Consider the following 17353-nt stretch of genomic DNA (forward strand, 5'->3'; position numbering starts at 1 on the left):
GTAGCTTATGACCTTGGAAGCACAAGGGCAAAAGCTCGTCCACGAAAGCCGCCATGAAAGTTGGTGACTCCGCCCGCGATGAAAAATTGCGGGACTTTAATGATATTTCTCATCCGCCAAAATCCACTGCGAGCTTTCGCGTCGTGCTTTTGACAGGCAGTTCTCCTGGAGGCATAGTGCCCTGGGCTAAAATTTGAGCGCTCAAATCTCATTCGGAGAGCCGGCAGAAGCTGTCAAAGTTTCGTATATTTCGCCCTCCGTTTCTCGGAAACTAAGCTGTGCCTGAGCTTGCGCTTCGAGCTTGCAGTAGCTTATGACCTTGGAAGCACAATGACAAAAGCTCGTCCGCGAAAGCCGCCATGAAAATTGGTGACTCCGCCCGCGATGAAAAATTGCGGGATTTTAATGATATTTCTCACGCCAAAATCGGGTGCGAGCTTTCGCGTCGAGCTTTTGGCCGGTAGTTGTCCTGGAGGTATAGAGTCCTGTGCTAAAATTTGAGCGCTCAAATCTCATTGGGAGAGCCGGCAGAAGTTGTGAAATTTTCGTATCTTTCGCCCTCTGTTTCTCGTAATGAAAGCCAATTTGCAGTTTGCGCTGTGAGTTTTCTGTGACAGGATTCATGTAATTGTTATTGTCAATTTTTTTTTGTGTTTGTGTTTGTTAAATAATCGATTCTTCTTTCAGAGAGCAGACCATCGCTCGAAAATGGGGTTGAAACGGCGGCGCAACAAAACAGGGCATCGATGAAGTTATTAATTCGTTTGTAAGGGAGGGTGTCGAAGAAAATGATGACCGCCATGGCTAGATTGCCTTGCAAGCAGACTTCGCCTTCGCAGCAGCCGCGGGTGAATAATTTCGGGAACAGTCGAAATGCCTACTGGAACATGCAACCTAGGCATCCAGCACCTCCTTATGTGAGGAATCATCAACGGCACACAGACCATACCGGTAAGCATATCGGTGATTTATTATTAACCTCTTCTTCAGCCACGTGTTGCTGTTCTTCGAAGGTGAAGGTCGAGGAGTTTGCTTTTCATGACCAACCCTGCTTTTCTTTTCATTTTTTTTTTTTTTAAACGTGTCATTTTGTAACCTGTAATATCTCCGGGACTAGGGGATACTCGCGCTATAAAGGTGGCTTTGAAGAAGCAAGGTATTTATATCTTCCGTAATTTCTGCGTGTGTTCGATATGTGCTTCGAGGGTACGTTTTCCTCCGAGGTGCGTATTGCATGCGACTGATAAACGTCAGCGAAACTGGACAGAAAGTGATTCCATGTTTAAAAATATGTCGAAATGAAATAATAACATTTTTCCGTTCTACGCTCTGTTTTTGAGAAAATCGATGTTGAAAATTCATGGAGTGCGCTTTCTTTTGTTGATCTAAATGCTATGAATTGTTCTCTTGACATTATCTGTTCGTGTTAATTAACATTTGAAGTATTTTTGCACGCCTGTTAATATTATTTCTTTTTAAGACACTCGAATGGTCTTAAAAATAGTCGACATCCAAGCTGACATGTTTGATGTGTAATTAAATTTACTCGTGCCCATGAATTTTTAATTGTTATCTTCTCAAAAAACGAAGGCACGAAGAAGAAAATTATATTCTTTCTTTTCGGCTTATTTTCAGATATAGAATTGTCCTCTGCCGGTTTGTACCCTCAGTTATCAGACACCTTGTATATTAACCCTTCGCACTCGAAGGCGACTGTGAGTCGCCACTTGTTTTGATGGCGTAACCCGAATGGCGAGTGACCACGCGAAGCGAGATTATGAAGATTGATAGTCGGTATTAAGCTTAAAATATTGTAAGAACTTTTGAAATAAAAGAATCGCGTGTTATAATTTATACGGGAGTTCTTTTTATGTTGTAAGACGATGTCATCGATTTTATAACAGAGAAGCTACGAAGTGCTACACCCTCGTAGCGAAGAAGCCTTCTAATGTAAAGGGTCTGCATCTAATTTAATAATTAGATTAATAATAATATGTATTATATTAATGTATACATCATTATAATAATTTATAAATTATATCAAAAATGAAATTGTACTTTACAAAATATAGTGAGAAATTATACGTCTTTTATCATAACATATGTGTATTCTTTCTTTATTCAAATCCAAAAAAGCTATTTCTCGAGAGTTACATGTGAGACGTTGACTGGCCACATCGATTAAGTTCATTTTTCGAATTTATTGAAATTTCGGTACAAAACGCGTCGTTAAAGATTTACTTTGTATATGTAAAATAAATTTCTACCCTTTATTTTATGGAGTTAATCGATTTGGCAAATGAACGTTTCATATGCGGCACGTGCACGCGTAGTTAAGATGACTTTCAACGGAAGTAAAAATAAAAATTAAAATTAAAAAGAAATACGAGAGAAAATGAATACGAATGAAAAGAAAAAAAAAGTAAAAAGAAAAAAGTAAAAAAAAGGAAAAAATAAAAATAAAAATAAAAACAAATAAATATAATTTATTTATTGAAATAAATTAACATGCAGAATTACTTTCTTTCAGTATTCCATCTATCGTTGCAATGTTCTAATCGAGATATCAACTATAAATCTTCAGAATTTTCGCGCGTGACAGCCGAGAGTCGCGACTCAAGTGCAAAGGGTTAAATCTACCTTTCGGGCCATGGTTCGAATCTGTAACAAAACGGTGTGCAATGCAAAATTTCGACAGATAGGGAAACAGCAGGATGCTGAAAGAAGCGTTTTAATTAAAAGTTACTTAACTGAGACTCGATTCCTTGCACGGGTACAGACTTCTGCGATTCATAACTCTTCATTATTTACGCCGCGTGCCGTACAACCTTCCTACGGGTAACGTTACATCCTTGAACGAACTTCCTATCGAGCGGACCGTTTTATCTTCACCCTTCACCGTTATCGTCATTAATTATCCTTTTTACGGCTCGCGCTCGAAAAGCCTGTTCCATCGTAACGATCTTTGACAAGTTACCAGGTACTCGCAGATACGTCACGACATCGCCTAATATTTGCATCGAGGGTCCATCAGTCTCTATCTCTTTCTAAAAATGATCTTATATCTAGAACTATATCTAACTATATCTAAATACGATAAATATCTTAACCTAAATGCGTAGTTCTTAGCTTGATATAATTTTCTAAAGAACAATCTTTAGAATATTATACCAATTACCAGGTCCCACCACGTGGAGGTGACTACGCATCGAGACCCGGACATGCACCCTAATGGCGCAATCCTACTGTCGCATTCCATATCAAGGATAAGCTAGTCTAACTTGGAGCGAACTAAGTTAAAGTGACTCTACTGACACTTGTAAAATTTCGTGTCTTATAAAAGGGGTTTCGGTTCGGTATACTAAAATTTATACTCTACTGTCGCAACTCTAATGTATTTCGTTTCAACAGACTCTAATATTTCTAAGTTCCCACAAAATTAGGGAATCGAATATTAAAAACGCGAGCAAACTAAGTTAAAATCGCGACGCGCCCGAACGAGATCGCGATCATTCGATAGACCGACTAGCCTACGAGACGTACTCTCGTGTACAAGACAACTCCATACCTCGGCACCCTCCCGATCGAACCTAGCCCACCCAGCCACCACAGACCCTGCCATGACTTACTCGCAAACGAGAGCGATCGACGAACCAATGAAACATCCAAAATCAAGCCGAGGGTCCCTAGCGAGGCCCTGCAGCCGGTCACGCAGGCCCCTGCCACATGGGGGAGAAATTAATCATCCCATGGGGACTGACCGCAGGCCCATATGCAGTGTCACGGCTACAGGGCCCATACCCCGGTCGTGCACGCGCTGGTGCCCAGGACGACTAGGGCCGACAGACCCTCGAATTGACCCAGATGAGTGCCAGCCCGCCGACCACCCTAGAACCGACGCATGACAAGGGTGGCAGTGGCGAGGATGAGTGTCGGAACGAATCGTTTGGATGACTTATGAAACATGCAGTTATCAAGTACACGAGAGTACGTCGCGAGGCTAGTCGGTACTAAGAACAATCGCGATTATCGCGAGAACAATCATGTTCTATTTGGTAAACGGGAGGGATAAAAGGAGAAAGATAGAGAATTTATATATTTCGCTCCAAGTTAGGTACCTTACCTTAGTATGAAAAGCGCGCACATGAAACTTAGCCTAGGGATCTATCTTATAATTACTTACAACTACTTAGATCTAAACACACGCATCTCACGTCGTCCAACGATGTCTTCCAAGTAAAATCTGAAACAGAAAATGTAGATAAACCTGTAAAGAAAATAGATTAGACATGAAAGAAAATGGATTAGAATGCGGATACGAAATGGAAATGAAACGAATAGGAGTAACAAAGAATGAAACAAATGGAATAGACAAGCCAACGACGAAACATTCGAATGTTAAATCGAACATAAATAGAAATGGACAAATAAAACCAGAAAACAAAATTCCATTAGAAATGTCTAATAAAAGAATTGAGGATGGTAAGATGGACAATGGCTATCGATTAGCCAAATGACCATCGACCATCCCAAACAACGATCAACCCAACGATGATCAATAAACAAACCAACAACGAGAACATTCGAATATTATACGAAATATTCGAATTTTAAAAAAACAAAAGAATAATAAAAACCAGAATATAAAATCTGAAAAGTAAATAAATAAAACCTGAAAGAAAATTATTAAATTAAACGAGATGTGGAGTACGAGGTAGCCAAAGGCCTAGCTACTGGCCACCGACCTCCTTATCCCCACCACCAACCCCTTAACCTCACCACCAGTCCACCCTGGTGAAAACTTCGATGTGAACCCTCTGAGGTCCACCCGACAAATGACTCGAGCCGCCGAGCGGCGGCCTTTATATAGACGGCGGCCGACTGCCGAAATTGGCCGAAAGTGCCCGACTGTTGCCGATTTCATTATTCAGCGTTTCTCGACTATAACAACCTATAATTTATTACTTTTTTTTACTGTTATTGTAAATTTATATTAAGGACAATTTGTTAATAACAATATGAAATTGTTATTAACAATATATGATATAATTTATTTAATTCTTGCAAATTGCTTTTTATGTTCTCTTAGCATAAATTTTCGTGATATACCTGCGTTTAAATATTTGTAATATTTCTCAAAAGTTAAAAAATTTACTTAATTAACATCTTTGCATAAACAATCGTACCTATTATTGCATTATAAAATTAATTATTGCATTATAAAATTAATAATACGAAAGCATATAATTTATCTTGGATCGAAAAATTTCATTATACACATAATACACACATTATACAATTTCATTTTAAATTTTATTTATAAATCTTAACTATATTTTAAATAAATATTATTTATTTATTGCCCAATAAGTATCGTTGATATTTTCGAATTCCTTAATAATAATTTTCAATTTTTACTTCGTGCACTTCCGATACATCGCGTTCCGTCGCAGTTTCACTCGACATTTTTAACGCGCGTAATACAAATTACTGTGATGAGCGTAACAATTTGTAAACGGCAAGAAATGCTCGCGGAAAGTTGCGGAAGGTGAAAAGTGGATGGAAAAAATAAGTTTATTCAGGTGAGAAGTTGGTAATTCGCGAAACTTTCCTCATTTTTGTCCTCGCCAACTTTTTTCCTATCATTTGTCAAGGGAAATGGTAAAAATCGCAGTTCCGCAATGTTTCCCGAGATTCCTCGAGGAACGAGCCTGCACCTCGCAGTTACACGCTTCCGTGTCATCGCAGAGAGCCACGGTGAGCTTTGAGTTTCCGTCTGTTCATCCTTTTTCTTATCTCCGTCCCGACGCGTTATTATCGCAGCCTGCAGGCCCTTTCAAAAGAGAGTCTGTCACAATGTGTCAAACACGTGTCATCGGCTACCATGACTGACGTGAGCCTAACAAGCGTTACCAAGAAGTTTCAAGTCAGTTTCAGTCTCGAAGGGAACGATTGACACGGACGATTCTCCGCTTATGCGAGTCCTTTGACGAGAGAGTTAAGAAAAAATAGGGAGAATGAACTTCGAACAAAGCTCGAAATAGTCACCTATTCTTCTCTTGTAGAATTCTAACCGTTCTGGAATTAAAAGCTAGACAGATGTGCATTTAAGCATCTTTTACTCTATGCAATCATTAAAGGAAGATGTGACAATGAAATTAAAAGCGCTGTGATAACGTGTAATTTATAATTCCATCACCGTTGATGATTTATCGACAATTTAAGAACGACGAATAGTTAAAAATTCGTAAATTAAAATTTACCAATGTATCGAGGAATTTACGATATTAAATTAAAAATTTCTTTTTAAAAGTGGCTAAAATTTTATTTTTTAAAGATCCAGGATTAATAGTAAAATAAAAGCGAACTATGCGATTTTTCGATCGAAGCTTTTATGCTGGAGATTGGATAAACGTACGAAGATGTAACAAACCTCGAAGGATAAGAGGAAAATTCAAGGAATTTTACACAGGTGCATGATTCAAATTCGAAACTGAACGAAGAGCAGGGATTTGCGGAGAAACTTTTAGCGTATGTTTGTTTTGAAGCACTCCTGTCCAAAGCTGTTGCTGCTGAGAACCAAAGCAGCTTCGCCCACTCTGTTTCCTCCGCCATAGTCTGCGACGTCGGTTGATCCGTAACATATGCTCGATACAAACACGATACGACACACGGGGAAAAGTAAAACTGCATAAAGTCTCCCATGCGAGCAACTAAACCGAAACAGAAATGTTTCGATACCAAAAAATACTGAAAATATATAAAATATCGGAAATACTGGAAATACTGAAAATACTGAAAATATTCCCATACTATGAAACCTACCGTGCTGTAAATGGCCATTTTTACGTTTTCTATTAACCCCTTCACGACCATTGACTGGGTTTTTGTAAATTAATTCCTAATTTCAATCACGATACTGTTGAACACCAAATTTGGATATCACGATAACTTGCTAAATTGTCTATAAAAAATTTGAGAATTTTCAATCGATTTTTGTAATATAATTCGATCCTTAAGGGATTGCAAATTTAAAAAATTCTGGAAATCCTGAAAAAATTCCACGTTATATTTTTCCATTATTTCACTCGATGATTATTTTTATAATATACATGCATAGAATCAATTTTCCGATATTCCCACTCATTCTGTTCCTTTCTTCCTTTGTTTCTAAGCTTCTTCTACTTTTACATTCGTCTTTTCAGTCCCTAGTCATTTGTCCAGTCATGGTAGCTTTACAGCATGGTCTACATTATTCAGAAGGAGGTTGCATAGCCCATCATCGAATACACCATAGAATTTCTTCGTCCATACAAATTTTCGAGAACGTTCAGCTGACTGTATCCATCCATCTCGTTTTCCAAATTGAAATTTAATTTATAGGAATTTATAAATTAAAAGCGCTGTGATAACGTGTAATTTATAATTCCATCACCGTTGATGATTTATCGACAATTTAAGAACGACGAATAGTTAAAAATTCGTAAATTAAAATTTACCAATGTATCGAGGAATTTACGATATTAAATTAAAAATTTCTTTTTAAAAGTGGCTAAAATTTTATTTTTTAAAGATCCAGGATTAATAGTAAAATAAAAGCGAACTATGCGATTTTTCGATCGAAGCTTTTATGCTGGAGATTGGATAAACGTACGAAGATGTAACAAACCTCGAAGGATAAGAGGAAAATTCAAGGAATTTTACACAGGTGCATGATTCAAATTCGAAACTGAACGAAGAGCAGGGATTTGCGGAGAAACTTTTAGCGTATGTTTGTTTTGAAGCACTCCTGTCCAAAGCTGTTGCTGCTGAGAACCAAAGCAGCTTCGCCCACTCTGTTTCCTCCGCCATAGTCTGCGACGTCGGTTGATCCGTAACATATGCTCGATACAAACACGATACGACACACGGGGAAAAGTAAAACTGCATAAAGTCTCCCATGCGAGCAACTAAACCGAAACAGAAATGTTTCGATACCAAAAAATACTGAAAATATATAAAATATCGGAAATACTGGAAATACTGAAAATACTGAAAATATTCCCATACTATGAAACCTACCGTGCTGTAAATGGCCATTTTTACGTTTTCTATTAACCCCTTCACGACCATTGACTGGGTTTTTGTAAATTAATTCCTAATTTCAATCACGATACTGTTGAACACCAAATTTGGATATCACGATAACTTGCTAAATTGTCTATAAAAAATTTGAGAATTTTCAATCGATTTTTGTAATATAATTCGATCCTTAAGGGATTGCAAATTTAAAAAATTCTGGAAATCCTGAAAAAATTCCACGTTATATTTTTCCATTATTTCACTCGATGATTATTTTTATAATATACATGCATAGAATCAATTTTCCGATATTCCCACTCATTCTGTTCCTTTCTTCCTTTGTTTCTAAGCTTCTTCTACTTTTACATTCGTCTTTTCAGTCCCTAGTCATTTGTCCAGTCATGGTAGCTTTACAGCATGGTCTACATTATTCAGAAGGAGGTTGCATAGCCCATCATCGAATACACCATAGAATTTCTTCGTCCATACAAATTTTCGAGAACGTTCAGCTGACTGTATCCATCCATCTCGTTTTCCAAATTGAAATTTAATTTATAGGAATTTATTTATAGCGATTTATAGCAATTCAATAGGGTCTGATCCCTTCATTTATGTAAAATCATTAGCTCACCACGATGTTAGTCGAAAATATCAATACAATTAAAAATTTTAATCAAAAGCCTATACAAATTAAAATGGCTATAGCAATTCAATTTTTTGCCAATATTTTTCAGTCCAAAGATTGCTCGCATTTTAACACACATTACATACTTTATACGGCATCTTATAACAAATACAAAAAAAGAAAAAAATACTACTATTAAACAAAACAGTAAAAACAGCAATGGCTGCTACAAAAACTATGTAACGAACGTGTTTTTTCCAAAAAATGGAAGATCAGTGTGTTGAACATATCGTCGAAATTTCTGCAGATGTGTTGACAGATGTACATACACTTGTACATTTGATAAAACATATCGAAATGGTACTATGAAAACAAAGCCTACTCGTATCGACGAATAATAATACTTCCACAAAAAGAGATAGAGCAAATGATCCTTGATTTTAAATAAAATATTACACGTGTTAAATGCTATACGCTGCTTTCAGTCTTTTCACTCGTTTATTAATAATTCGAAAAATACGTGGGAATTCGGGCAATATGCTTATCAGAGCATACCGCGACGAATGCGATAAATGATCGGTATCAGGTGTGTCGAAGAGGTGCACGGACCTGGCAGTAGCTATTGGAACGGCGAAATGCATTGTTAAAAGCGTCGGTACGAGTATTTATTTTGCAGTGGGCGCGTGGAAACGCGATTTTCAGCCGAAATGGTCGACGCGTGTGGAAAAGACCGGCGAACTGTTATCGAGCGTTGAAAAGGCCGATGGACCGTCATCGTGCGCGGTAAAAACGCCAATGGACCGTCATCGTGCACGTATGCGACGTACATACGGTACACACGGTAGATACAGGAACGTATGTCGCTGTGCTTTGGTCGATGCGAGGAATATTCGCCATGTGTCGCACATTTAGGTATGAAATTTTCGTTCGAGATGCTCGGAAGACGGTGGAAAAAAGGCGGAATGGACGTAGAAAGTGGACGTGAGCGACGATGTTAGAGGGTATTAGACGGAATGTGCAGAAGTCACGTATTTAGAATGCGAAAACGGCATTCCGGTGCTAAATGGCGTGCACGATTTCGTCGAGTGTTCCGCGTGGCGCGACGGGTTGCATGGGAACGCGGTTTAAAGGGTTCTACCGTTGGAGAGGACGGTTTTTACCCTTGAGGGTGGATTATGCGGTCGCCGTCGCGGTTTACGAACGTTGGGCCATTTTTGATTCCCGGCTTCGCTGTGCATATTTCACGAAAACGCTTCGTTTCTCCTGGCATCGTTTGAAATCGAGTGGACACGGTGAAATTTTGAAAAGCGAGCCTGGCTTTTCATTTTTCCAAAGATATCGATGAATTATTGATCAAAATTTGCTACTACCTTTGACGAAATTCATACCAAATTTTAGTACTCAGATAAGTAAAAATAATAATTACAGTAAGCAAAACTTGGAAATAAAGTGCATACGTGTAAAGAATGAAGGTGAACTTAAACATGGAGTTGTGTTATAATATTTAATAATAATTTGATATAATAATATGAAATATAAGATATAAAATATATAAAATACAGATAATAGTGGAAATTTATAAATAAAATATAGGAAACATAAGGGTAATGCAAACACTGAGTTAAAAATGGAGTAGTGTTACTTCATTATGATACTTAATAATAATTTGAAGTAATAATACGGAATACGAGATATAAAATATAAAATGTAGGAACGAATTTCTACGAGATATTTCTAATCCTTTTAAATTTTATTATAAACGTAGCTTCGTCTTGGAGGCTGAGCCGAAGTTTCATTTTATTTTTCCGGTGCTCGGTATTACTTTCGTATCTTTCGCATTCTGTAATCTGTTACATAAAGATATAAATATACCTCCTACCTCCGTTGCTATGCTAGACACTGTCCACAAAATGCATTGCTTTCAAAGCGTGTACTATCCCCTCTGTAACAGACGACAAATGAATGCCCTCCTTCGAACATCTTTCTTATGTCAGAGCGGCAAAACTCGATTTCACAATATGCACGAAGCTATAAATAGCTCGAAAATAACGATAGAAATTTAGAAACTACGCGATCAAATTTTATTCCAGATAAAATGGATAACACGATATCCAATATCTCCGATAAAAATATTTAAAGCCTAATATTCTTCAACCCAAACTTAGCACTTAAACTAAATAAGGATACCTATATAAAGTTCTACGAATATCTCGTAAAAAGGAGGATTAACTTAGATTCCCAAAAATAACATACACAAATATAAAATATACCCAATTTTATCATCTTCTTTATTTAAATTTGGAAACATCCGCATATGACGGAAAGTTTTATATATAACTCGCCTCGAAACCCGGTAAACGAGCGAGAAAAATAAAGAAAAAGCTATTTTCCGCGAATTTTATTACCTTTATCTAAATTTGCAAATATCCAGATCTATCGAAAAATTTGACGAACCACAGATGACTCGAGATGACTGTGAACGTGAGAAATGGAAAGAAAGAAATTTGGCGACAAATGAAATTAAAAATAAACGTGTCAATTAACATTCTATTATCGCGATCGCGACTAATTAATTCCTATGAGTGGCTCGACATGGCGGAGCTAGTAGACTACGCTGCATCTAAATTGGCATCGAGCAATTTGGCCAATCGATTGCTGCTGCCTATCGTGACCGAATCGTTGATTGTTTCGAGGCGAGGGTATCAGCTCCCGGAGGCGTGTCAAACGCACGTCATCAATCATCAACGTGCGTGGCACGCGAAAACGGGAGAAGCCGCAGATGTCGGATTGCTCGTCGTTAACGCTCGAGCTTGCCTCCTCGTCCTCTCCAATCAGACACTTTAACCCGGGCGCGCGTGCAAAGTGCGTACACGTGCACCACTGTCGTCGCGACATAGGCGTAGCGAGCCGAGAAGCTGCGACAGTCCGCTAGTCTAAGGCCACCTTAGTAGTCTAAGGCCTACCCTTTATTATCCAACCTGTAAAAATCGACAACTTTGGGATCTTTTTTCTAAAGAGACCATGATACATATTGGCAGGCAGTTTTCGAACTTGGATTTATTTATACTTAGACACGAGTATCTGACGTGATTCTGGACCATCTGGTTATATTGGAAACGAAGAAACCAAAAAGCATCTTAATTAGTATAAATACGGCATGAACCATCTAAACAGACAAATTTCGAAAATTTAAAAAGATGGCAGCATTTAAATATCGATTTTCCTTGTGCTTTTTATCCTTTGTTAATAATAAGTTTCGAAACTCGATTTATTTTCGAACCTAAAATACTAAAATTGGAATTAAAATTGGAACGGCTAGAGATGACGAGTAAACTTATCATCTCATTCCCCAATGATATCTGATTGGAGCTGGCTCACGCCATCTTCCCATTTCGTGGAACTAAATGGAAACGTATTAGTCGATAACAGGAATAATATTTGCTCGATCAAACAGGAGATGATCGACGAGAGAAGAATTTACTTTGAAATTTCGTATTTCATATGAAAAGAGGAATGCGTGATGGTTACCTAAGTGGCAGTAAACTACCCACTCGCGAATGACTGTTCCTATTTTAGTATACCTGTAAATCATATTTTATATACATATATAAAACACATATGTTTGCAGAGAAATTTATGCCTGGAAAAAAGTAAATACGTTCTAGTGCATGTTTCGTCAAGTTAATAAGTATTCAAAGGGAATAAGTTTGCGTCAGCGGTCATGAAGTAACTAGATAGGAAAGTCAGCGGTGGAGTGGCGGTAGACGGAGTAGTGGGGATAAGAGCGAGGCGCGAGTGGTGGGGATGGCAGATGTGAATGAGCTCGAGACGTATAACTTTATGAAACTTTCATTGGACCTTGCCTGTGTTTGCAATATTTCTTCCGTTCAATAGAAACTGACTTCTTTTTATCAACTCTTTTTATTTGTTCTCGATTTCGCCCGACGGTCTTTTATGGAATCGTTAAAATTTGAATCGTCGATAATCTCTTACCCTGAGTTCTTTCCAACTTTAAATTCGATATTCCGAAGGCTATAGGCAGATTATATAATACACGGCGCTGAAATTCTTTTCGACGATCTTCGATCTCGATTTTAAGCTAATAAAGAAATTCCCCTGCGGTGTATCCCGTTTTATTCCCATCGAATATAAAGTTATTTAAATATCAATTTCATCGCAAAGGCAGCTGAAATACACAGCTGTCGAAATTTCAAAAATTATGCACGGCGTGTCGTGCCATATTAACCCAAATATTTTAAAAGACACCTTATAATTAGTCGGGAGAAAATTATTTTCACGAGTATAAGTCAGGAGCTACACTGTAAAGGTAACAACGTTAAAACTATAATATATAATAGAAATATTATAATTTTGTAATTACCGAAAACACGCGGTATTTAACAAAATTTATATTATACGTTTTCCATATAACATTTTTCCATCGAAACAATGAAAAATAACGAAACAAACTCGAGAACTTGTCCGTTGAAGATTGTACAATACAATGTAGACCTACGGAAAGGTACTTGTAATATATTTAACGTTCCTTTCTTTAAAATCACAAAACAAGTCGAGAAGAGGAAATTATTCAGGCCACTTGGTCCACCTTGCCCACAGGATCAAAGATCACGATCCACGTCGACTCAGCGTGAAGAATTGATTCCCGTCGATAAAAGTTCCTAACGTAATTAGAGTGTCATCGTGAATTATTTATAAGATCCTGGTACAGCACACGGTAGCTTCTTCGATGGCGGTCGCTGAAGATTCTTATGCGTAATTTGTCCTTCGTTTATTCCTGTCTGACTAACCAATCTTGTTACTTTCCTTCGCTCAGCGTGGAAACATTTTTCCATCGCCGACGAGACAGCGTTAGGAAAAATATCGTTAACCAACACGAAGGCCTGCACGTCTGCCGTGCTTCCGTTTTAGTTGTGTTATCGTTTATCAGCGCCAACGTATCGTTGCAGAACTGTGCCCATTGCCCGGTAAAAATGCGTTCTCCATTCCACTCGCTGTTTCCCCATTGTGTCGCACCCTGACCCGTTTCGTCACTTTCATTTGCGTTTTTCTTTCGCAGCATGATCGATCCGCGAACGCAACCAAGCGTCGAGCTATTGCTTTTTCAGATCGTTTAGATACGTACACGCGTGTCTCTGAATCGGGTACCTGGAAGAATCGAATCTGTCACTTGTCCCGGGATGATGGAATCACGAGATAAGTCCGCGAGGAATTATTTTTTCCTTTGGAAAATTCACAATCGATACGTCAGACAATTAACGACGACGCAATCTCGTTTATATACCTGTAGGGGGGACCTCCTCCTCCACGGCTCTTGTGGCGATGGTGCTAGAAGGGACGAAAGGAAAAGGAAGGGATTGCAGCATTTCGTCCCCTAGTGGACCCATCAAAAGTAAGGGTTTTCCTATCAGGCCCTGCTTTAGATACTATGGAGTTATTAGATACTATGGGGATACTATATACTATCGGGAAGTTATATGTATAGGAAACGAAGGTTTTCCGAGTACTTGCGAGAAAGTCCTCAAAGTCGGAATCCATCTAGCGGCGAGGGTGGGAATGATGATCGTTACATACCTAACCTCCTCGATGCTTCTATTCGAAAGATAAAGATCTGTTAAAAATAACACGTATTGTTCGAGTAACATTTTTATCTCGCACGAAGAAGAGATACGAACACGGTAAAACGCGTTTATTCATGGAGAGGCGGGAAAATGAAATAAAAATAGAAATAAAACTCGCGGTACAACGAGTTTAAAATCGTCACGGTGTATGTCTGCGTTTCAGCACGCGTTATTCACCTTTTCGTCATTTTCTGTTCCCGTCGTCGAATTACATAAGTTTGACGATTTTTATTCCCGCCATTTCCTAAACGACCAACGCGATTGTACTTTCTGAGCATCGTTTCCGGTGGATCGCCATACAACAGGATACGCTGCTGGCTACCCGGAAATTATGTTCAAGTGAAACCATTGACGGGCTGGCTTTATTCGTAATATTTCGCTGGCTTTTTTCGAATAGGCATTACACTTCGATTCACAGGTGAAATGCTTCCTCTCGCCGCGGTTCCATTCGAAGTTCGAGTGGTTGTTTTCTTGCGTGATGCGCCATAACGATGACTTTGGTCGTTTGCTCTGCATCGCGTTTGCTTTATCGCTCGAACAAAGCGACGTGATCCCTGGAGATTTTGTAAAAACCGTAGCAAGAATGATAATTTAAATATCACGCTTATACCCCGGAAGTTTATTCAGATTTTCCATGGACCTGAACAGAAACACGTTTTGCGATTAGAGGATTCTAGAACTCTGATATAATACAATTTTATTTTGCATCTTTTGCATAATGCATGTGTTTTCGTGTTTTACCTTTAGTCTGTGATATATTATTCGTGACAATGCATTTTGCGATTTTATTTGTCGATATTGTAGCTTGGATTGTCGGCCATTTTTGTAGTGTCTGCTGCTCTGTGGTGCATTTTGAAGCTACATAATCGCTGTTATGTAATAATGTTAATGAAATGTGTAAACGTGTCATTTAAGTATTTAGATACTCCTTGCGTCTCACTCGCACGACTGTGACGTGCATTTGAGAATTCGCATAAGCGCCGAAGAGGTGTCCTCAGGGTCTCGTTGCGAGTAAAAAAGCGAAGTGTGTCGCGTTACAGGTGGATTCCATGAATATTTTAGTTTCTGGAGAAACTTACGAAGAAAGAGTACGATATGAAAATTGAACGTATAGCTAGCTTACTCTTCGTTCGATATATTTGCGACTAATTTAATAACAAATGATAACGTTAAAAATATTCGTGAGAGACAGATTATTATTTTATTATTAAATTACATATTAGAATACGTGTTGTTAGTTACTATAAACTTCTGAAAAGTAATTCTTTAATTCAGAAAGTGCAAATATGAACTTTAAAAGTTGGATTATTTGAAGTGCGTCCCTCTGAGACGTCTGCGAATAGAGAGGTCAATCTCGTGCCATTTCCTCGTATATACAGTTTGATATTATGTGCTCTGATGGAGGATGAATAGTACTATAATTTCAGCAGAAAAATATGATTCGCTGCATAAATTACTACCGCGTGCAATTTTTCATTCAAATTCGTAGACGAGAGTATTCTCCGGCGCAAAGCAAATGTAATTTATAAGCGACGTTTTCTGAAAAATCTTGACACGGTGTCGAGATAACATATATTTCACGTAAATGAAAATTTAAGCCCGGTGCATAAATACGAACGTGTATTCTCCATTTGCACAGAAGAATTTTAAAAATTACAATAAATTGCTACTAAAATTGGCTAAGTAAACTAGAATTGCGCGTGCTCCTCGGACTTTGTTCAACAGCCATACTCGGCGCGAATGTTCGCGAAAGCGGGGCAAGAAAGGACAAACAGAGTTATAATACACTATTGCTGAATTCGTGCAACCACTGTGCATAGTTCATTATTTAACGAGTCGCTGAACCTCGAGATTTAACGCAGATATTACGTTTTCCTGTTAAAAGATTCACTTTAATTATTTGACATTTTTTCTCGAATTTAAAGTCGTTGGATATAGCGATAATTATTTTACAATAGATACTAAATAGTAATTGATAATATAATAATCGCCAAGTAATCGTTATATAATACAGTTATTAAATTGCTAATATTTTTGTAGCGTATTAGGAAATCAAAGTACCTAATTGTACGATGGTAACAGCAATTACACCAGAAATATTGGCAATTGAGCAAGCATTGCGACATGCATCGCTTCCAACCATTATTCCAACCACTAATCCTCTTACTACTAATAGCCATTTTTACTGGACGAGTGGCGGAAAGGGAACGGGGGAACTCGAATTTACAGTTATAGGATCACCGACGAAATTTTCTCTATACCACACGAAATGAATTCACTCTGCTCTTAATTGCTTTCCACGTCGTTAGCATACTTTCGTTATTAAAATTAAATTTTAGTCGTATGGATAGACCAATTAGAGATCGAAATAGATATTTCTACGCAGCGTTGATCCTGTACCTCATACTTCATCAATTGACGACTCTAAATAACCTGGAGTAGTTAAATTAACACTAAAACTATCTAGTAATAATAAAAACAAATAAGTAGACATAACCACTGTTCTATTAATAAGAGATTTCCACGAATTATAATTTACAGTTATAACAAAAAACCATGAACCCATTACCTGTCTGCTACTTCCAGTGTTAATAATTCTTCGCAATACTAAACGCTAGAGATCACGCGTAACACCAGCAACCTATCATCACCTAGAATATTCCACCTATATCAATCACGCTCATCTCCAAGCCACACAACAACCCCAAAACGATCCACCCTTAACCATCGGAAGATAAAGAGCCTGGAAACCCAGTCTCCTCTCGAAAATACCTCCTCGAGTTGCTTCAATACACCTCGTGAGCCTCCTCTGTCCGAAAGAACTCGCTGCTCTAAGCAGAGAGGACGGAAAGGGGCCCGTGCCAACGCACGTGGCTAACCCTGTCGAGCGGGTATCTGGTTGGCCGGTATCCGTTTACAGGAAGCGGGCTATTTACCGTTTTTACTCGAGTGTCACTTACAGCCGTCTGGTTTCCTCGTCACGTGCCGCAGGGAAGCGGAAGAGAGCGGTGGAACTGCTCCAGGCGAC

General features: G+C 38.3%; 1 protein-coding gene across 6 annotated transcripts in view; it reads left to right on the plus strand.

Moving 5' to 3' along the window:
- The first annotated feature begins 699 nt into the window (after positions 1-699).
- LOC108555224 (uncharacterized) overlaps positions 700-17353 on the plus strand; it is a 24482-nt gene continuing 7828 nt past the window's right edge. For all 6 annotated transcript variants that reach the window (XM_017910775.1, XM_017910778.1, XM_017910776.1 and 3 more), the window contains exon 1: positions 700-957. In XM_017910775.1, the coding sequence (XP_017766264.1) occupies positions 789-957 (169 nt within the window). In that variant the 5' untranslated portion in view covers positions 700-788. The remainder of the gene's footprint in view (positions 958-17353) is intronic.

The sequence above is a fragment of the Eufriesea mexicana genome, unplaced genomic scaffold (genome assembly GCF_001483705.2).
Source record: "Eufriesea mexicana isolate 0111107269 unplaced genomic scaffold, ASM148370v2 scaffold172, whole genome shotgun sequence".
NCBI classification, from domain to species: domain Eukaryota; kingdom Metazoa; phylum Arthropoda; class Insecta; order Hymenoptera; family Apidae; genus Eufriesea; species Eufriesea mexicana.